Here is a 23,926-nt window from a genome sequence, read left to right as displayed (position 1 = left end):
CTCTGTACAAAAATGTCGGTATGCCCAAAACCAACTGTATTCCTATATTCCATCAATATTTAAGTAGAAAATGAAAAATATTAAAGGATACTATTTATACTAAATGAAAATCAGAGACCTAAGATGTGTAGGGAATCTACACAGCAAACAATAAGGATTAGTGAGAAAAATTAAATCCTATTAGAATGATTACGCCATGTTCATGAATTGCAGACAATAGTAGTATAATAATTAACAGTTCATTTCCCTATGTAGATGTATGACTACACAAATGGTATGCCTTTACTTCATGTACAAACAGAAACAACATGTATCCCATTTGTTTACAATAAAAATAAATTTAAAAATAATAATATTAATAATAATAATTAACAGTTCTCTTTAAATTGACCTATAAATTCAATGAATTCCAGTCAAAACCCCACACATACATTTATGATTTTGACAAGCTGATTCTAAAAGTTATACAGTAATGCAAATGTGCTAAAAATAGCCAAGATCCTACGGAGGAAGAAAAAGGTGAGGGCACTTATTTATCTGGCTCTTTAGACTTGTTATAAAGCTAGAGTAAAGGAAAAGACAGATAAATCTGACTGCATTTAAAATTATTTCCATTCTTAACAAAGCACTATTAAAAAAGGACAGTCACAGCACAGGGAATGATACTTAAAATGCTACAAAACTCCAAAGAGCTCACATCCAGAATATATAATGGATTCCTATAAATTTACCTTATTCATTTTTTAAAAAGTTGATAGAAAAATGAGCAAGAGAATTGAACAGGTGACCCACAAATAAAAAGTTGAATTGTGTTACCAAATGTCAATGTGTTTTGTACAAAACACAAAAATAGAAAGCTTCACTAGTTTCATGCCACTTTAAGAAACACTTCACAATGATAATGTACTGAATATTAGCTGCAAATACAAATGCAGCACAAAGATCCAGCTTTCAGGTTTATGGACAATACTAATCATACTGTTCTTTTTTGGCGGGGGGGCTCCTATGTGAAATCATAACTTTGGTTGTTTCAACTATCCTAGAAAAAACAAGATTCCCATCTGGTATCCACAGCTGAGTACTGTTGGCCATTTATTTTTACACTATTATTTTGAATTTCATTTGTGTTACTATTTCCATCACTACTTTAAAGCTTCAGGGAACCAACCACTTTCAAGGAATTAGGAATTCATAACACAAGTTTAACTAAATACAAACCTAAACATAAACACAAATGATATGTCAAATACATTCCTTCAACAGAATTTTAGTCAAGATAAACTAAATGGCAATTCTTGTAACATATGAAACACTGAAAATGGATTCATTACAGAATTTCTGTAATAACTATCACAAATCATATAGTTTAAATCTATAAAATGTTTTTGAAACATGTTATTCTTTTTTCTTCTAAAGTCAGAAACTACCACATTATGGCAAATTAGTGGTCATCTATGGACCTCATTCTGAGAAACAGTGACCTGCAATACAGTCACAGCAGATCCTTGGAGCTGGACAAACTCATGTTACCTGTCCTATCACTGTTTGCCTGAAGCAGACCTCATCAAGACAGGCCTTGTGGACAATGTGCTTGAATCCCTGGCTAGAGTCACATCAGCTCTTATTTTTTTTTTGCAGGGCTTGGTTTGTGCCCCAGCTTCACTAAACCCTACTTTGTTGCTGGAATACTTTTTTAAGTGAAAAATTAGATCAGTTGCATCAGAAGCCTCCTCTGCCGTTTTGAGGATCAAAATAATTGCCAAAATAAAGAGAAGCAAAAGATCACTGAGCAGTAAATAATGGCAAAAGAGCTTTCATCTGTTTTTACATACTACACACACCTCACTCAATCTCATTCGATTATTCTATTACTTCATCACTAAGTCTCATCTATCTACTCAGGTTGATGCCTTCTGGTTCCTGGCTCCAATCTTGGACTTGTTGGCTACAATGCTGTTTTCATATCTGCATTTACCATGTATCTGCATCTGCCAGATTTCCATCTGACCTAGTCTGATACTTTCGAGACTAACTTTCTCTAGAACAGGTGTTTCCCAGAATCACTTTCCTACTCATTCACCCTTTATCCATACCAGTTTTTATAAATGCATAGTTCAACAGTTTTCAGGTAGTTATCTCAAGAGTGATTTGTTAGTATTGGAAAGACCACTCTGCTGACAAACACAATGATCACTCACATTATCATTTTGTTACAAAATTCAAGTAAGAATATAAGTAAATCTCATAAATCATCTTTCTAGAATGCTCACAAATTTTGTAAGTATTGCAAATAGGATCTTTACATTAAAATGCTAATTTTAATCAATAAAGGAGCTCAATTATTTTACTATGCAGTAAATTTAAGATGATCAGATTTTTGTCTTTAAACAAATGATTCAATTGAAATCAACTTCTCAAAAAACAAAGAATCAAAAATACTTCTGAAATAGCATTCACCAAAAACTTAATTCAACTTCTTTTACTCAGACACATTAAAATTGCTGAAATTTTATATATTTTTAACAACTTAGGGAATTTAATCACAGGTAGGAAAGTAACATCACAATACATAATAATACAATGTGCTGATATGCAATTTAGTTATCATTATTCTCTATCTGAAATATGAAAATACTTCTCTCCAAATGAAAAGAAAAATGAAATTTGTTTTGGAACTTCCTCAAATACTGTCATCAGAAGATTTTCATTTCCCTAGTAATCAATATAAGTAAATGAATTCATTTTATAACATACAAACTCACTCTTTTTTTATATATTTGTTTGTTGTTGATAGATAAGAATGAGCATATTATCTCTAGATGTTGTCCTTCCACATTCAATTATAACATATAGTAACAATGCTTAAGGAATTTACACAAAAACTACTTTGATCAAGTTGCTGCAATATCGTAATGAATCCACTAAAGTTTCCAGAAGGGTAAAAAACAATGTGAATTCAATCTGAAAACATTTAAGCGCAAAGTCAAATGTTCCCACTTGACTAGAATTCTTATGAACACACATAAAATGGAAGCTGGCCTAAGATACTCTACATTTCTCTTTCAAAAGGGATACTCAATACACTCCATAGAAAAGGAATTGTTTAATAAAGCCCAAACTAGATTATATTCCTAATATATGACTAAAATTTAGGTTATTTTTTTCAACCTTTGGAATTCAAAAAATGTATCCTAGAATTCTTAAAAGCTAAGGATGTAAGAGGAAAAAATGATTAATATATTTTACCAAGTGAAAATACTAGAACAACATTATTCTGGGTTCTGATGATAACTAAACAATAATGTATTTAGAACCACAGAAGAATTCCCTCTCTTTGGACATCTAGGTTCTCAGCAGTGGTTTATCTACAGCTACACTGTAAATTTTCATTTCCCACAAAAGCCTGCTGGCTTAGGAGTAGCCAACAAATATAAAGTAAATGTAGGTCAAGGTCCTACTATATACAAACCACTATATCAGGGACTAGGAGATAAAGTAGTATAGAGATTACAAATTAGGAAGCAAAGTAAAACTTACCTATGCATGAAAAATTAAATCAATAGGAAATACTGTATTTGAATATCAAAATGTCTGCCACATGATCAGCACTTAATGAACAACTGTTCATTTTATCTGGATTACATGACAGATGAGATCCTTGGGTTTGGCTACAAAAAAGTTTCTATAACGAATTATTTTTAAAAAACAGGTTAAAGTCAATAAAGAGAATTTAAATACAGATAAATCATTAGAAGGTTTTAGTGATATCTAATGTAAGAAAAACTGCCATATTTTTAAAAATTCATACCAAAAATACAAGGTTGAAATGACATGTGATTAGAACTTAGTTTTGAAATACTTCAGGGAAGAAGGCAGAGAAGAAAAAAAAACAAGAAAGGGAGGGAGGAAAAACAGCTAAACCAAGTGTAGCAAAAATCTTGAATGTTGTGTTTGAGTGACAGATATATTGGGGGTCCATTATATTATCTTCTCTTCACCTTTAGACATGTTTGAAATTTTCATAATAAAATATTAAAACCAAGATTTCTTCAAAACCATGGCTTGAATTGACAAATGAAGACTGAGTAGCTACAATTTGAAAAGGAGGATATTTTAAGCATTCCACCTCATTCCTAGTCCCAATGGTCTACCAACACACAAGGTAAGCATCCTTCAACGTTCTTGGATGCACAATGCAGCAATAAGATCGCTCAAGCAATTCTGAGTCCCTCAGTCCCCACCACAGTTAGGTAGGCAGCTCACTCTCCTGACTAATTTTCCTGATAAGCCCAAGAATTAATGATTTTGGCCTTGCTCCATCTACTACATCCATCCTTCCAAATTTTGTTTCTAATTCTATTTGTCTCCAATTCCCAGCAGTTAATGGACCCTGGCCACAAATGTAACACAAAGTTAAAAGATAGACATTAAATGATTGATAAACTCTGGGTACATAACCTGTGTGAACTCACAGGCCCTTCAAAAACTCATCTTGTCTATTCTAACATGTCCTTGACACTTGTATGTATCCATCAAGTTGATAGGTGAGCCTGGAGGGAATAAATAGTTCAAATGTAAACACAGCTTTAATTTCTGCTATCAAGTTCTAGTTTGTCTTTCTCCCATATCTCTATTCCAACCTGAGTATTTCTAAATGTTTTCAACAGCTTTATAAGTTTTTAACACAAAGGTTAGAAATACCTGCATCACAAATTCTCGACGCCGAGGCATTCCTCTTTCTGAAAGCAAAACATAATCAGGTTCCTTTTCCTTTTTGGCCTGTTGAATTTGAGCCAGGCGGCTAATGGGGTTCATTCCTTGACCATATTCTGGTCCAGCCTAAAAGACAATTTAAGAAAAAGTTTCAAAATAAGCTTAGAAAACCGGATCCTTAAAGAACAATGGTTCTCTCCTCTACTGCTACACCCCACAAGTGTAACTGGAGAAATGAGAGAGTCGTTTATGAAGATTTATGAAGAAAATCATAAAAATGGACCCATAACTAAGGCTTTTATGGGATTTGGATTTACAGGTATTATAGATAAATTGGCTCACCCATGTTTTAAAAAGTTAATTCAACTCTTCAGTCTGGTATAGTTGCTTCACAACTTCTTGTTCACCAAAAAGAATGTGAGAGTATAAACCATGGAATGGGAAGAGATGTTTACAACACATATATAACTTAATACACAATGGAATACTATTCAGCCATAAAGAATAATAATATTACAGCACTTGCAAATAAATGGATGGAATTGGAAAATATCATGCTAAGTGAAATAAGCCAAACCCAAAAAACCAAAGGCCAAATGTTTTCCCTGATAAGGGGACAATGATATATAATGGGGGTGGCAGGGTGGGGAGTGAGAGAAGAATGGGGGAACTTTATGTAGAAGGAAATGAGAGGGAGGGGGGTATGAAAAGCAGTGGAATGAGACAGACATCATTACCCTATGTACATATATGATTACATAAATGGTATGAATCTACACCATGTACAACCATAGAAATGAAATGATGTACCCCATTTGTGTTCAATGAATCAAAATGCAGTCTGTAAAAAATTAAAAGATAAATAAAAATAAAAATAAATAAAACAATTTTTAAAAATCCAGTATTCTAATTGTGTTTTTAAAAACTCCTAAGTAGTATTAAGAAAAAAGACAATATAAAAGAGAAATGGGCAAAAAGTTGACAGATATATCACAAAGGGAAAAAAATATGAAAAGATAGCTTCATTAGAACTTGAAAAATGCATATTAAAACTACAGTGAGGCCGGGCACAGTGGCTCACACTTGTGATCCCAACCAGCTCCTGAGGTTGAGGCAAGAGGATTCCAACTTCAAAGTCCGTTTCAGCAACTTAGCAAGGCTCTAAGTAATTCAGTGAGACCCCGTCTCTAAATAAATACAAAAAGGACTGGGGATGTGGCTCAGTGGTTAAGCGCCCCTAAGTTCAAATGCCGGTACCAAAGTGGAAAAAAAAAAACCCATACACCCAGTTTATCAAAAATTAAACAGTCACCAACTGGTCAGAATGGGAAGTAACAGAAACTTTTTTTTTTTTTTGAGATGGGGTCTCATTATGTTACCAATATAAGCCAATACTAAAATATGTGTGGAAATACAAAGGACAAATTACCAAAACTACATTGAAAAAAGAAAAAAGAAGACTCAGAGTACCTGATTTCAAGATTATAAAACTATAGTATTTAAGACAGTGTGCATAGTAATAACATATAAATTGACAAAGAAATCAATGAACAGAATTAGCATATGGAAATACACATACACGTGTACACACACACACACACACACACACAGAATCAACTAATTTTCAAGAAAAGTACAAAAGCAATTTGGTGAGAACGGGTGGTCTTTTCAACCAGTGGTGCTGGGACAATTTAAAAGTTGAATGTACACTTACAAAAGAAAGGAACTTCAATGCATACCTCATGCCATTTATAAAAATAACTCAAAATGTTAAGCATAACATTAGCATAATTTCTAAGACTCCAAGATTTCCAGAAGAAAATATAAGGGAAATTTTTGTGGTTTGGTTAGATGACAATTTCTCAGAAAAAAATGCCAAAATCACATTTGTAAATAATAATAAATTGGACATCTTCAAAATTAACAATTTCTGCTCAGCAAGGCAGCACATACCTATAATCCCAGCAGCTCAGGAGGCTGAGGCAAGAGGATCTCGAGTTCAATGCCAGCCTCAGCAAGAACAAGGTACTAAGCAATTCAGTGAGACCCTGTTTCTAAATAAAATACAAGAGAAAAAGGGCTAGGGATATGGCTCAGAGGTTGAGTGCCCTCTGAGTTCAATCCCCAGGACCCCAAAAAAAAAAAAAAAAAAAAAAAGGACTTCTACAAGAATGTAGAAAGGCTGTCATGTACAATTATTCTTTTAAGTGAGCAACAAAATTTTTTAAGTAGACAAAAGATCTGAATACTTTATCAAGTCTCATATGCCATTAAACACATAGAAAATTCTCACTATCATGGATCACTGGGGAACTTTAAATTAAAACTACAGTGAGATACAAATAGACATGTATTTGAACACCTGAAATTTTAAAGGCTGATTTTATTAAGTTTTAGCAAAGATGTAGAACAACTGGAATTCTTAGACAAGGCTGATAACAAAATGAGACAGCAAAGTGGTAGTACTTTGACAAATAACTGGCAGTTTCTTAAAAGTTGAATGTACACTTACAAAATGACTAGACCATTCTATTCAAAGTATTTAACCAAGAGAAATGAAAGCATATGATCACAGATGATTTGTATACAGATGTTCATACTGACTCTTATGTGCAATAACAAAAAACTAGAAACATCTCAAATATCCAACAACAGGTGAAAGGATAAACAAATGGTAATGTATCCATACCATGAAATACTGTACTACTCAGCCATAAAACAGAACCAATGATTCAGACATGAGACGACATCAATTAATCTCAAAATAATCATGCTGACTGAAAGAAGGCGGTAAAAAAAGGGTGGTTTCTTGGGAACTGAGGGTGGAGGATTTCCAAAAGGTATGAGGAAACTTTGGGAAACAATTTATGAATTCAGTATCTTTGGGGGGGGGGCAGTTATTGTGGGATTAAACTCAGGGGCACTTGGCTACTAAGCCACATCCCCAGCCCTATTTTGTATTTTATTTAGAGACAGGGTCTCACTGAGTTGCTGAACACCTCACTTTTGCTGAGGCTGGCTTTGAACTCATGATCCTTCTGTCTCAGCCTCCCAATGAATTTAGTATCTTGATTGTGGTCATGGTTTTACAAGTGTGTACATATCAAAACATATCAAAAAGTAAACTTTAAACATGTATACTATACTATATATAAATATAAATTTGCATATACATATTAGAAAAAGAAACATTTCAAAACTCTAAAAAAAAATTTATGTATATATACACACACACACACACACACACACACACACACATACACACAAACTAATGATAGTGGTTGCCTGAGAGAGGTGGCATTAAGGATGTGATGGAAGAGGAACACGCTGAAAGTTTAACCTTACTGAAGTTCTTTCTATATGCTATACTCAAGTTCTATGCTCTATACTCAAAATGAACAGTAGTTTTACTTACATTTAATTATCATGCTTTTCAACTTACATACAAGTTTATAAATAACTTTTTGCATGTATTAGGATTTAAAAACAAAAACCCCATTTGTGTACAATGAATCAAAATGCAGTCTGTAAAAATAAAAAAAATAAATAAATAAATAAAATATTATTTATAAAGCAAATATTCTTTCTGCATATGAACTTTTTTTATGTTTTTACTAGAAATGAAGGACTGCATATATCATATGGCTGAAACTTTACTTCCACCAGTGAAAATTTATTCTTTTGTGTGGGTGTGTGTGTGTGTGTGGTGCTGTGGATCAAACTCAGGGCCCTGTGCATGTAAGGTAAGCAACTGAGCTACATCCCCAACCCTGAAAATTTATTCTTAAGTAGGTAGTAGAGACAAAGACAATCACTATATTACAGATTGCATGTTACACTAATCTTATGTAAGAGACACTGTGTAGTCTTAGCTCTTGCTGATAAATACTGGCACTCAGGATCCTGACAATGTCCATGTGGTGCTGCAGGTAGAGCCTTCAGGTCAGTTCCTTCAACCCCTTTTAAACAATGTTTAGAAGTCTAGACTTTATCCAAAGAGCGATGGAAAACAAACAAAAGACTAAGCAGTAAGCAGAGGCATGGCATGACTGGAAAGACTTTTCTAAAAGAACATACTTTTTAAAAGATCGTTTGGTATCCAGAATACTTGTAGGAAAGTCAATTAGGTGGCACACACCTGTAATTCCCATGGCTTGGGAGGCTGAGGCAGATGGATTGAGTTCAGTCAGTCTCAGCAACTTAGTGAGGCCCTTAAGCAACTTAGCAAGACCCTGTCTCTAAATTAAATATAAAAAAGGCTGGGGGATGTGACTCGGTGGGAAAGAAATCCTGGGTTCAATCCCCAGTACCAAAAAAAAAAAAACCTGACCATAGTAGTTTAGGCAAGAGCTCGTTGTGAATTTGACCAGAAGAGACAGAAAGAACCAACTAAATAAATATTTAGGTGATAGAATCAATCGGACTTGATGATTTATTGGATACAAAGGGTAAAAGAGAAGTTTAAAATGACTTCCAGTTTTCAGTTTCAGCATGTTTGGATAGTGGTGCCAGTCACCAAGATAAGGAATGCTGGGGGAGAAAGGTGTTAGAAGGGAACATGAAGAGTTTGGGACACAGAGTCTGAGGTGCCTGTGAAATATTAAGCAATGATGCCTAATACACAGTGTCGAGTGAAGACGAGTGCTTGGAAATCATCCACCTAAAGACTGACTTGAATCCCTATCAGTAAAAGAGCAGTCTAGGGAAAGAGGAAGAGGAAAAAGAAAAACTTCACCATCACAAGGATAAGGTGGAGAGGGAGAGAAGAGAACAAAGGAGACTTTCAGTTTTTGATAAAATACTTTCCTGCTTCTACTCGCGTACCAAAAATAAAATTTGAACAAATTATAAAGGGAATGAAGTGATAGGAAAAGACAAACACAAACAATAATTGACAAGTATAAGATTTCTTCTGGGGAGAAAAGGTAAAGAAAAGCTTCGAGTCTGGCACTAAAAGAAGTATGCCTAACACATGAAGATGCTCAAATAAACAAACATGTATAACCAACGGTATGTTGTATCTTCCTCTTTAATTTGACTCTTACAAGCATGTCTTAAAGTTCCAAAGAAACTGTTGTTGATATGGATTCCAAAGACAAAAAACCATATACATAAATCCAATTTAGATAAAGAAGGAATCCTCAGAATAATAAGAATGGCTTGATTTCTCACTTTGATTGAAATTAACTAACAGTGTCCTTGACAATTAAGTCCTGAAATAGCAAGTGTTAGATTATCATCCTACAAACCAGTAAGAACAGTCTTATGAAAACTATATCCAGAAAATTTTATGTCCAGCACTGGAAAGCCTTCTATGAAGTTTCATCTTGTAGAAAAGAAATGTATTAAACGACAGGATAAAACACAAAGATACCATCAGGGAAGTTTTACATGTTAACAGCATAACTCCATAGAGCAAATTTAAAATCCAAAAGGAGTTCAAAATTAGCCAGTTTCAAATGGACACTAAAGCCAAACAAGACAGGATTTGAAATCTGACTCTGCTATAGGATTTCAGTTAACAAAAATGGTCTCATCTCTTTAAGATGTAGCTACACCAGAATGATCAAGAGAATGATGAGACAGTGTGATAGTTTTATTATTTTAAATAAAATCAAAGCAAATCATCACAGATATTTTCTCTACTTCTATTAAAAATAAGGAATAGTAGATGTATAAGACATAGAAAGAAATGAGAAAAATGCCAGTTTCTGTTCCAAACTGACCCATTTACTGGCACATAAGGTACAATTACTTAAAATTCTACAGAGTCCAAATCATTATATGCATGCTGCTTTCTCAAAAAAAAAAAAAAAAAAAAAAAAAAAGATTTCATTTCAGAGGATAGCTGCAGGATTTATTTTACATAAGACAGACACAGCAGAAGTAATTCCAAGTGTGATGTATGTAAGGAAAAATGCAGGGGGGTAACCAAGTCTGGGAGCAGAGGAGGATCATAGAAGGGTTCCCTGAAAAAGTCAAGTTTAAGCCGAAATATGAATGATGGATAGGAGGACGTTCCAGAATAATATGTTTATAGACGCAGCAGCAAATAATTTTAAGAATTTAAAATGTTTCTCCCATCCTTTGCCTCTAGGAGATAAAATTTAACAATAATCTTGCTTTTAACAGCTATAGTTGAAGCAAAAATTAGATTTACATCCTACTACTTAAGAAATATAGACAGCTTTTCCTAGCCAATGGCTTCAAATTCTGAATTTATTAAGATTAGATTTAGTTTAATAGAATAAATGGAAATCATGGTAAGCAGTTTTATATTGCCATTTTAATGTAAACCACTATCTTTCCATTACAGAAAAACTATATCATTTTACATTGAAGGATTTAAAAATAAATACATCATGGATATATTCACATACCTACAAAATGTGAACTGACAGTTATTAGAAACAAAGTACTAATAGTTGATGTTTATTGAGTAATTATTACTTTCATTGCTATTATTAGCAATATAGACAATGCATTTTGTGCATTGCTTCAATTGAGACAACAATGTGACAAGCAAGTACAATTACTATTCCCAATTTATAAGGAAGAGATATACCACTAGAAAAGTTAAATAACTTGCTCAGGTCACAAGGATTCATGCTCAAAATTGACTCCAAAGATCATCCTCTTAATAGCTACACCCTCCTCCCTTACAGCATATGAAAGAATGCCAGTATTCTTCAGAATCAGTATAACTCATGATGAGTGGATCTATTTACCTTTTATTTTTAGTCTACCTCAGCTCTAATGTAGAATGCTATTTCAGTGAATATATAACCTATAACTTCTTCTAAGTCAAATAATGCTGGTATTCATTAAAAATAAGTATTTATGTCATTATCTATTTATGCACATATGTAGGTACATATTCTTAAATACAGCAATTAACTATAGTATTAAACCCATAAAAATATCAAAATTGGGCCACTGTATAATTTAAACAAAGGAAATTCACCAAGAATTAACTATATCTCTTATCTGCAATCCATAATTTGTAGAATCTAATCAGAAATGTGCTAAACCAGTGGGGCTGAAATGGCAACTGAAAAGGTAGCAACTAAAGACTTTCTCTAGAAACACACAACTCTAGCTCCATTCATGTCACACACATTGAGCATTAAGGGCACTGTTCTGTACTCAATGCTGATTCATCTATTCCTCTAAACTTTGCCTTTCTTTCCTTTTTAATATAAATAATATATGACCCAATAAAAGAAATAGTTTCAATGTCTTAAAAAGCTGTATGTTCTGTATTCTTCTTTGGCGGGTATATATACCTAAATGAATGGAAACAAAATAATACCATCAACTTCACAGGGCTGCTTTGAGGATTAAATAAGATAAGCACACAAAGCTCTGGGACAAAGTCTGGTACATAGAGTGCTTTATCATTTCTACTTGCTGCTGCTGTCATCCTTGTTAGTTTTATTGACATGGTTATTACTCTGTGTCCTGTTACCATTTCATGATATTCTAACAAGTTACTATATGGTGGTGTTGTGAACTAAATAACACTGGATTAGACAGAGCAGTTCAGGCTGTTCCACATGATAGCTTAATAAAAATGAGCAAATTCTTTGAACATGTTTTGTAAACCTTTTTGTAAAATGAGGGACATTATCATATCTACCTTACAGGGTCATGATGAAAATTATACTAAAGGAGACAAAAATTGAGAAGTACTTTTTAAACCATAAAAAAAGCTATGAATATCTAAGGTATTATTGTTGTTATTATCATCATCATTTTGATATACAGAATACTTTCGTCTATATCTTATGATCATGTATCACTTGTACATCTGAGAAATGCATCCTTAGGTGATTTCATTGCTTGCTAACATCGCAGAGTATATTTACACAAACTTAGATGGTGTAGCCTACTATACAATAAGGCTATATGGTATAGCCCACTGCTCCCAGGCTACAACCAATACAGCATGTTACTTAGTAAATACTGTGAATAACTGTAACATAGTGATATTTATACATTTAAACATATCTAAACAGAAAAGTATGGTACAAACATTATACAATAGGGAATTTTTCTGTTCTGTTATGATCTTATGGGACCACCATCATGCATACAGTCCAATATTGACTTAAATGACATGCAGCATGTAACTATTTATTTAGTAAAACTGACTAATGTTCACAAGTACATACTCACCTTCACTATTGTTTTAGGGCGTTTTTTAAAAAATAGTTTTGGCTTTTCCACCACGGGAAGAGGTGGAAGTTTTTTAAGCTCCTGTAAGACAGTGGTTGCAGCACGTTTCTTAGAGAGTTTTTTGCTATTTCCCTCTCCTTCTGCAGAGAACTCTCCTACTGATACCCGAGTAACAAAGCTCTTCATATGTGGAGGTCCACTTTCTTTAATAACCTATTGAATATAAGTAAAATATTAAGTAATAGCACTTCAAATGTTTTTATAGCACAAATCTCTTGATATTCTTATCATAATCAAAACTGATATTCATAATTACAACAAAATTATAGTATTTAAGAAAGCTATGATGAAACTATACCAGTAGTGTTCATTTATGACATATCTGATTCTTACTGAATTGAAGTAAAAGAAATCTAAACAAATATACTCATAGTCAAAACTGCGTTTTACAATTTTAAAACCTAATTCTAATTATGGTTTCCCCATAATTTTGTCTTACAGAACACAAAATTAAGAATATAAAACATGCCACATTAAATTAGACACCATACTAAATAAGTCATCTAAAGTGACTACTTGTATATAATTGTATACATATCCAATTTTCTCTTCTGTCAGGGTAAGTTGCCCAAGAACAAGGATGATGTCTTATTGTAATCCATAACCTGTGAAGCATCTTGCCTTAACCTCTTGTTGACAGTGCCCTCAATGGCTATTTTACAGAAAGGGATATTTACTTTTGTTACATGCATGATCTTATATTTATATGCAATAATAATACCTAGCTTTCTAGAGTAATGAATTATGAATCTGTCAGCTATGCATGTTCCCTAATCCTATTTAATCCTCTTCTTACTTTTATATTACCCTAGCTTTGGGGGAAAAGAGGTCTTTAAAACTCTGAGTATTCAAAACTTTAGCCTCCTTTGAAATTCTAACATATAGAAGATAGACTATTTGGTTTATCATTTAACATTACATTGAAATTTTGTCTTCTAAAATGGGATACCAATTAGGAGAAAGGAAGGAAATAATATAACATCTCAATAATCCAAATAATTAGGAATAAGAAATTTATCATAAGATACTGTCCAAGTAATTTTACTAGTTTAAATGCCAAGTTTACTTTGATGAACATCCTTCTCAATTTAAAAAAGTATGTTTTATGAACTTAACAAGAGAATACTAAACATTTAACCATATAAGAGCATCATTATGAATATCAAATATTCTATACTATAATATACTGATGTACCCAAGGATTTCTAAAGACTTACAAAACTGTCTGTTCCTATTTACTATAGTCTTTAAAAGATCCTACATACCAATAATTTTTGAGTATATGCTGATTACTTTTTATAGGTATCCCACTTTCCCTATCATTTCTTGCTGGGACTAATAAGACCTCAAGTATGTTCTTTCCTTGCCTTCCTCATTTTGCTGTTTTGGTCTGCTACAGGCTAAGAAATCAGATAACCCAACTTGTCAGAACTGTGTCCAAAAAGAAAGTACAGTTTCTCAGTCCAGTTCAGGTGATCCTGCCAACAGGTACAATATGGGAGCTGTCTAGTAAAGAGGATGATGTACAATTTGAAGAAAAGTTCTCCACAACTATTTCAGCATATTTCCTGGTTCTTGCCCACTTTCTAGACACGAGCTGTAAAATCAGTGATGTCTTAATAGGGAGGTATTAAAATAATAGTTTTTTAAGTTTTCTCTTTAAAATTTTATGCAATTTAATAAATGTATTTATGATACATTCATTCAGTTTTAGAGAGCAATTTCATTATTTCTTGATGATTTATTAGCTTAAGGCTAACACTTTGGGGACTAGGGATATAGCTCAGTGGTAGAGTACACGCTCAGCATGCTGAGACCCTGGATTCAATCCCCAGCACCACCCCCCCAAAAAAAGTTAAACATATTTTGGCCTCCACACAATTAAAAAAAAAAAAAAAAAAAAAACTGAATAGTAACATAAATGTGTCACTAAAAATTAACTTGAATATTAACTTGAATTAAATAGAATCAAATTAGTATTATTTTCTCTTATTTAAAACACCAAATTATCTTGTATTCAGAAAATAGATTTCATGATGAAAATTGAAATATCAGGTATACAAATAGCTTAATATAAAAAGGACAAAAGAGATCAGCAGGAATCTATGATATTATCAAAATTTCTATTTTCCCCAGGGCCCAGATCATTTCAAGATAGTGAATTTGAACATAAGGAAGCATATTAACTGTTACAGTATTCTACTACACCAGTTAATTTTATTTGCTTATTTAAAATAACCAGAAAAGGGAAAAAATTGAAAGGCCTCTATGAGTACATACCTCAAAACTAACAGGCATATTTCTCTTCAGAGCAATTTCAAATACTAAGCTGATCTCAGATTTATTTGCATCTTTGTCATCATCCATGTCTTTTCCTGATTCACCATTCTAAATTGCAAAAAAATAGGATAACATTAATTTTTCAACAACCTTTGCACATATTCTACAATCAAGAGAGCCTTGCTAAAATACAATAAAAAATAACAAATTCTGGACTGTACCCAATGAATTCCTGTATAGTCAAGGGTTTTGCTGCCAGGTTTTATATACTTGGTTTTCAGAGGGTTTTGCGTGTGTGCGTTTGTTTGTTTGTTTTTGATTTTGTTTTTTTAACTTTACGTCGAAACGTTTAATGATGAGTTTGGAAATCTTTTACTCAACCATATAGTACTTTCAGAATTTATCCTACCTGGACTGGGGATATAGCTCAGTTGGTAGAGTGTTTGCCTCACATGCACAAGGCCCTGGGTTCAATCCCAGCACCAAAAAAAAAGAATTCATCCTATATTCCTAGAATCAATTCTTCTATTTGAGAGCTCTCTACCCACCACCCCTCACACCTTGCTCCTATACAATTCCTTCATGGTGTTCAAATATGACCTATGAAAACACTAAGTTACAGAAAGAATACAGGATTCAGACCAAGATACTGGAGTTCTACATTTGGCACTGGCACCAATTCATGTATTCACTTACTTAACACATAATTCTAAAGAACCTCATATATGCTGAGCATAGTATAAGTATTAGAGATAAAGAGATAGTGTTCCTGCTGTCAAAAAGCTTATAATCTAAGGGGAAAATAGATGAGTTATGAAAAAAGTACACAAGCAAAAAAAGACCAAAGTCTGCCATTAAAACAAATCTCAAACAAGGAGAACCAATAGATTTGGGGAAAGGGTTAATTGTAGAAACCAAACTGTAAGGTTTGAAATAACTAAGTGCAGAAGTCCAATAAGAAGGTAAATATATTGTAGGATATGCCTGAGCTGAAACTACAATAATATGTGAGATTACTCAAGAATACCCTCAACATCTTCATTTATAAAATAAGACACAAAAATCCATAAAGATCTCCTCCACTTTAAATTTCTTGATTCTGTTAACTGTAATCTATGCTCAATAAACGTAGCATTAAATGCAAGGCAAATAAATGGTACCTCTCAACCTTATACAGACCCTTCAAAAGTCTGAGCCACCTAAGAGGTGAATTCTAGAGGTGGACTAAAGTTCTGAAAGGCAGGGTCACACTGGCAGGAACTAGTAAGACTCATGTAGCAAGACAAGTAGTCTGAGAAGTAAATCTCAGCAGATTATCATTCTAGTATTCTTTACCAGTGATATTTATAAAGTGTATTTATTTGTCTGATCAATAATCTCACTGGGGAAGTATAAGACAGAGACAGCCATGTGCAACAGCACCACACCTGAGACTTTTCTGGAATAGGTTCATTCTGCAGGGCTTGAAGGGCTTTCATTGCAGCATTGTGCCTTGCGGCTTGTCGAGTCTTTCCTTCACCAAAAAACTCATTATTTCCTACAGTTAGCTGAACATAAAAGATCTTAGGCATTGGGCAATGATACCTAAAATAAGAAAATGAAAACAACTAATGTTAGTTCAATAAAACTATTTTATAATCATTAATAAGATTTTCTTTATCAAAAATGTTACCAATGGTATAATTGTACTATATCCTCTTACTAGTTCTAATAAAATTTTGACCTCATGAATGTACATAAAAAGATAAAAGGTGTGTCAATATACCTAAAGGTAAGTGTATACTGTTCTCCATTGAAAACATATGTAGAGTACAACATTAAACATAAATGAATACAGCAAAATTATTTAGTTATATCACAGAAGACTTCCTAGCATGTCTTCAATCAGATTTTGCAGAAGTGAGCAGAATGGTTTGGTACTGAGTATGGGGAGCTATAGCAAACTCTGGAGACAGATGAGCCATTTAGGTGACAACATGCAGATTATGGTGCTTTTAGCAGAAGGCAGTTATAATCAGAAATGTGGGAGAGGAGATGGATTTAGTATGATACAAACTAATGAGATCGAAGTCAATGTAAGAATGAAAAGGGAATTATGCCAATACTTTTCCATTTTTTAGTTTCTAAATGACACATAGCAACTACATATTTATGGAATACACTGACATTTCAATACATATACACAATGTATAAAGATCAGATCAGTATAACTGGCATATGTATCACCTCAGACAGGTATCATTTCTTTGGGCTGGGAACATTCAAAATCCTATTTTGAAATATTCAATTAAGTATTGTCAACCATAGTGACCCTCTATAGAACATTAGCAGTTATTCCTCCTATCCAACTGAACCCCATTAACCATGTGCTCTCTATTCCTCCCTTCCTAACATCCTTTCCAGGATTAGGTAACTACTATTCTATTTTCTGTACTTCTTCAAGATCAAAGTTTTTAGGTTCCACATAAGTAAGAAAATATAGTACTTTTCATTCTGTGCCTGACTTATTTCACTTAATATGTTTTCCAGTTAAATCCATGCTGCTGCATTTGAAAGAATTTTATTCTTTTCATAACTGAATAATATTCCATTGTGTGCATATACCATGTTTTCTTTATCCATGCATCCATCAATGGACACCTTGGTTGATCCAGATCTTAGCTACTGAGAATAGTACTGCAATTAACATGAGAGTTGCAGCTATCTAAAATACTGTTCTCAATTATTGTGGTTATATACCAGTAGTGGGACTGCTGGATCATATGGTGGTTCTACTTCTAGTTTTTTGAGGAAACTTCATAATGTTTTCCATATGGCTATACTAATTTACACTCCCATACAATAGTGTATGGTAGTTTCCCTTTCTGTGTATTCATTATTTTTTCTTTTTGATAATAACCCTTCTAACTGGGGTAAAAAGTATCTCAATGTGATTTTGATTTGCATTTCTCTGATGATTAGTGATGGTGATCACTGTTTATGCCAATTCATAAGCAGGAAATAAAGTATACTTAAAGTTAAAAGTTTTAGCAGGTTTGTTTTTAATGAGACAGGGTTAACAAAGTATAACTGGAAAGCTGCGATAACACAGGCAGGAGGGGATAAAAGAGACTAAAAGAAGAATAAATCTAGCAGACAGTAAGAAAAAATTAGGAAGATTTACAAAACAACACAATTCAACAATTATTTATGGAGTATCTTCTACGTGACAAGTGACTATGACAATGAACAAAAAATATTAAAATGGAGAAGACAGGCAATAAATAAGATAAATATGTAGAATATATAGAACAATAGAGATAATGAAAGAAAAAACAAAAAGGGCTCAGAAGTATTAGAGAGGTGAATATTAGATACAGTTGCTAAGGAAGGTTTCACCAAGAAACAGACATTGTCAAGACATAATAAATGAGGAAGCAAATCATGAAGGTATCTGGGATACTGCATTAAGGCAGAGAGAACACCAAGCACAAAGCTCATGAAGCAAGAATGTGCTATGCATGTTTAAATAACTCAAAGGAGGTCCATCTGGCTAGAGTTGAGGGAGTGAAGAAAGGAAAACTAGGAAATGAGAAATGCAAGTTTCAGAGAGCCTTCCCTAGAAATTATTTTAAGGCTGACTTTTACCATGAGTGAAATGGTCAGCTATTCTGAACAGAAAAGTAATCTGACTTATATTTTGGAAGAACCATCTAGTATGTTGAGGATAGACTGTAGGGGAACAATGGTACAAGCAGGGAGATCTAACAGGAGGCTGCTGAGATAATCCAGAGAAAAGTAAAAGTGATCAGAAGTAGGGTATAGCAGAGATGTGATGAGAAGTCACTGGATTCTGGATGAATTTTGAAAGTCAAAATGGGTTTACCTAAAAACTAGTTATAGAATATGAAATAAGAATCAAAGATGATCCCAGGGTTCTGGAACTAAGTAACTGGAGTACCTGTTCATTGAGACACTGAAGACTAAAAAAGGAATAGATTTGCTGAGAGTACCAGCAGCTCTATTTTGGAGATGTTAAACTATTAGAACTATTAGATATAGTGGAGATATCAAGTGGAGATATCAAGTGAACAATCAGATTTATGAGACTATAGGAAAGAGATCTGAGGTAGAAATAAAACACGGAAATCATCCATATGTAGATGGTATTTAAAGCTCTAAGACAATGAGAATTCTGTGGGAGAGAATAAGACGACCAAGGAAGCATGGTGCCTTTACTGAAAGCTAAATAAGGGGAAAGTTGGAAGGAGAGACTGATTGTATCTAGTGACAGTCATAAGCCAAGGGCAGTAATGACTGGGAAATATGACCTTTGAATTGAGCAGTTCAGCAAAATTAATAGGATTAACTTGGATGTAATGACAATGGTGAAAAGTCAAAAATTACTCTAATGCTGTAAAATGTTTGCTTCCAAGCAAAGAGAAGTTCAATTGAGATCATACTATTTTGTTGCTGTTTTACAAAACTAAGGATCAAACCCCGAGCCTTACACCTTCTAGGTAAGCACTCTTTCAATAACCCACACTCCAGACCCAAGGTTCTATGATGTCTTAAATGATTACTAAACATCCATATAGTGGTGCTCTATAGGCAAGTTGGGATAAACAGATAGAGCCCATAGTATGAAAATTCACTTGGCGGATGGAATTAATCAAAGAACATTTAATGAAGGTGAAGGACTAGAAATGTAGATTGGTACTGAAGATGCAGATTACTAAGGCAATAATTGAAACCATGCCAGTGAATAAACACCTGGAAAGGGTAAGTGTAAAAGGAATCAAAAAAGAGCCTTAAGGCTGGGATCTGATAGATGTCTATGATCAAAGTGAAGGAGAAATAATAGATGGCAGTGAAGGAGATGAAAGAAAGGGTTAGAAAAGAAATCACAACGTTATGTCAGAGAAAGGGATAATCAACAGTGTCAAATGGAATGGAGAAATCCAGAGTAAGAAAAAAGAAAAAGTTCCTATTTTAAACTCTTAAAATCAATTTTCTTGGCGTACAGTTCTCTACTAATTTAAGATATTTTAAATGTGCTTTATTATCAAGTCCTATGTTCTCATTTTTTAATTAGCAAAGATAAAGAATTAAAGGAAGAAAAAAATTCAATGAAAGTAAAAGTATTTTCAATGTCCAAAGACTAAAAAGCATCTAAAAGTACAATCTTTTTTTGTTCTTTGATTACATTAACTAAATAGGGTATCAACATACACAATTTCCTATTACCTATTTTACTTTAGATCCCTTTAATGTAGAACTCTGGACAGGCTAATATGAAGATTACAAATTATCTTTACTTTATATCCCACAAAATTCAATTTTCCCATCTCCACAAAATTTTATGCATATTTTAACTGGTTCTGTAAAATTTTAAAACAGACAACTTGAAATCATAAATTTACTCCTGAACTGATCTTTCACCATAGAGCAAATATTTACAATTAATTATAAACTTCTGAAAATAGAGGTCCACAATTGGAATGCTAACAGACGTTTAACTATGGTAGAGGGAGTGGGCGCCACTATAATCACTAAGGCCTGCTGACAATTACAAAACTCATTTTGGTTTGCCACAGAGACAAACAAAATTTCTGTTCATTATAACTTTACTGGAATATGATGTCATAACACATAACCATACTGAAACAATCTGCTGATTTTCTGACCAAAATATTAATTGCACACTAAAGAGCCCTTGGGGCCTCTTCCTTTTTGGTCATCAAATATGGCTCTATGCATATGTATGTGCATGTTGATATAAGTGTACATATAAATTATGTCATATAAATATCAGAGGGAAAATTGTGTTGTATTTTTAACATTAAAAAGTAAAATATTCTAGCACTAACAACAGGAAATACCAAGACCAGACGCCTGACTTGTTTCATTCCAGTTTCATTTCATCCTCTTAACAATGAATCTTAATAATGTACCCCACATGGCTTGAATACCTTTTACATCACATCTCCTCTCAGCATCATGACAATTAAGATTAACCAGAGCACCCCATTAATGGCATCCAGATTGGATTACAAGAGCGATGATTTTGAATGCTTCATCACACAGATGTATTAGGACCTTGTGTCTAAATATTTATTTCCTTTGTTATAGAAACACAAAAAATTTATTAGCTTAAAGGTTGATATACTCTATGTAATGGAGTTCTTCTATTTTTATTTGTTTCTAACTTGAAGTTCACTTCTGGTAAGGTGTTTATAGTAAATGATTTCTTATTCCTACAAACCAGCAGATATTTAACTAAATGGACATAGCTATTCTTGAATGATTATTCTCAATTTTGTGGTCAATGTTTAGATCCCCATAACGCCTACTCTCCAAAGACGACTGCTGGAAACCCCTTCCAGGTTATTTAAGGGTCAAATGGTTTTTCCTACCCACAGCCTCCAAAGTGTGATCCCACTTTCATCAGAATCATCTTTAGTGCTGGTTTAAAATGCAGATTCCTGTGCTCCAATCTTGATATGCTTAATTAGAGTCCCTGGGAATGGAATGTGAATCCTAGGTTGCTCTGGTGACTGTGAACACCACCAGTCTAAGAGCCACTGCTCCAGGGTAGCACCATATCACACAAGACTGGGTAAATGGGCAATTGCTTCAGACACCATTCAAACAGGGGTCACATGTATTACTTATAGCATAATGTTTAGGTCTTTCATATTTCTTTCTGATTTAATCCTTACAGTCATTTGATGAGACCGGAGTGGCCCCAAGGTCACCCTGAGAGGTAACAAATCTCCTCTACAGAGGTGCTGGGAATCAAATGCAACTAATTTCAGAGGTTCAAGAAACTCTTAAGAATTTCCCCCACATCTGCCTTGTTCTCTTTTTTATGTATTAAACTGGCTATCTATTTAGCTGGCCAGAGAATCTAATGCAAGAGTTCTGAACAAAGGTCCACCAAAGGACTTCAGAGGTATGTTACTAAGTGGCTGAACTCCACAATAAATGCCTATGTTTCTAAGCATGTCAAGCCCAAAATAGAGCTGAGAGCTACAGACGGAAAAGTCAGAATGAAGGGCACTATGTGCCACACTGCATAACAGTCTAAATTTACAAAGATTACTTATGAGGCCTTCTTACCATGCTACTTGTTCTCTATCTGCTGGAAGTCTTGCAAAAAATTAACGAAACAAAATAAAATGCTTTCTTTCTTTTCTTTAGATCCCCCAAAGTCTTCAGATTTGGTCTATATTCAAGATACATGAGACAATATAACAATGAAGAACAGATGCATATTTGGATTGCTTTGAGTTAATACTTGACACTCCTCATTCCTTATACAGTTTTATTTTTTTAAGTGAAGGGGACATTCTACATGTACTTACATTTGTTTGTTATAACAACATTCTATACAATATATCCTTGCCATCTTCCCTAATTTTACTCCATTTAATGCCCTGTTTCTAAACTCACTTTGTATTATCTTTCTAAACAAAACTAAAATCCCTTTGTCCTCCCTATCATCTTTGTGACTGCTTTATTCTTCAACATCTCCACTTTCTTAAGTATCACTTTTACAAGGTGAGAAAGACATATTCCAAATAACACTAGAACCTTTAAAAATTGAAAAATAATTACCTCATTTTATTTGATAGCATTACTCATAAATCTCAATACAGCTTAAATGTTCATATATGCTCTACAGGTTTATGTCCTAAAATATATGAAAAGCTTATCTTCTGATCTTATAGAGAGAAGTTTTGGATTCTATGTTTATTTCTAACACTGACTAAACACAGAAATGTTACTTAACCTTTCTATCTCAGTTTATTTATCTGTAAAATGTTTGCAGAATCTATGATTAAAGAATTCTAAAAGCCAAAACTTAGAATTCAAATGACATGTTGATTATTTTGATTCTCTGTATATTCCTTGGCACTGCTAAGTCAAATTTTTTATCTTGCTACAGAAAAATAACAAGTTTTATCATAAAGCTATAAAGTAGTCCTGGGCACATTTTCAAACTTGTATGTATATAGTATGTCTAGATATTCAGTTCTTTCTCTCTACATCTATAAATTTTGAAAATATATCTTTTATGGGATCTCAGCATTAATTCTCATGGAATTCCAAATATTAAAACTGATGAAAAGAGATTCACAGGTTTGCTAAAATTAAGTTTAAAAACCATTTAACAATATTCTTTTCTGTCTGTTGAATCACTATAACTATTTTAAATGCCTGGGGGAGAAAATACAAAAAGACATGCACTAAAAACCAGGATAGAGTGTTTTGAAGTAAAAGGTTATGAATGACATTCTCTTCTTTCATATTTTCAAGTTTTTGAAAATAATTGGATGCAGTGGGGCAAAAACAGAAGTATTTAACTGACCAAGTGTAGTCTCTATCAAAACAAAGTAAATAAATCTGTTCAAATTTAAATTTGATAAACTAGTGTAATGACTTACAGAATTTAGAATATAAGCCAAGAGAAAAAAGTATTTGTACTATATCTCTCACAATATTACCAAAATAAAGACAATATGGAAAACAGAACATGTCATCGAAGAGCCTCAACACAATACTACCACCCTCAGTACCACACTCAGATCCAACATAAGCCTACTCTCGCCCCTTCCCTAAATACATATCTAGATAAATCATCATCATCATCACTATTATCATAATTGAGGCAAAAACAACAAGGAAAAAAAAGCACTTGCTATGTGCCAGA

At 33.4% G+C, this 23,926-nt stretch overlaps 1 protein-coding gene across 10 annotated transcripts in view; it reads right to left on the bottom strand.

Annotated features, from left to right (window-relative positions):
* Stau2 (staufen double-stranded RNA binding protein 2) overlaps positions 1-23,926 on the bottom strand; it is a 336,959-nt gene that overhangs the window by 188,551 nt on the left and 124,482 nt on the right. For all 10 annotated transcript variants that reach the window (XM_047525257.1, XM_047525247.1, XM_047525205.1 and 7 more), the window contains 4 exons: positions 16,659-16,815; positions 15,232-15,339; positions 12,892-13,104; positions 4,702-4,839 (listed from right to left, as the gene is read on the bottom strand). In XM_047525257.1, coding sequence (XP_047381213.1) covers positions 4,702-4,839; positions 12,892-13,104; positions 15,232-15,339; positions 16,659-16,815 — 616 coding nt within the window. The remainder of the gene's footprint in view (positions 1-4,701; positions 4,840-12,891; positions 13,105-15,231; positions 15,340-16,658; positions 16,816-23,926) is intronic.

The sequence above is a fragment of the Sciurus carolinensis genome, chromosome 1, assembly GCF_902686445.1.
Source record: "Sciurus carolinensis chromosome 1, mSciCar1.2, whole genome shotgun sequence".
Classification (NCBI taxonomy): Eukaryota; Metazoa; Chordata; class Mammalia; order Rodentia; family Sciuridae; genus Sciurus; species Sciurus carolinensis.
This window is presented reverse-complemented; position numbering and strand designations above follow the sequence as displayed.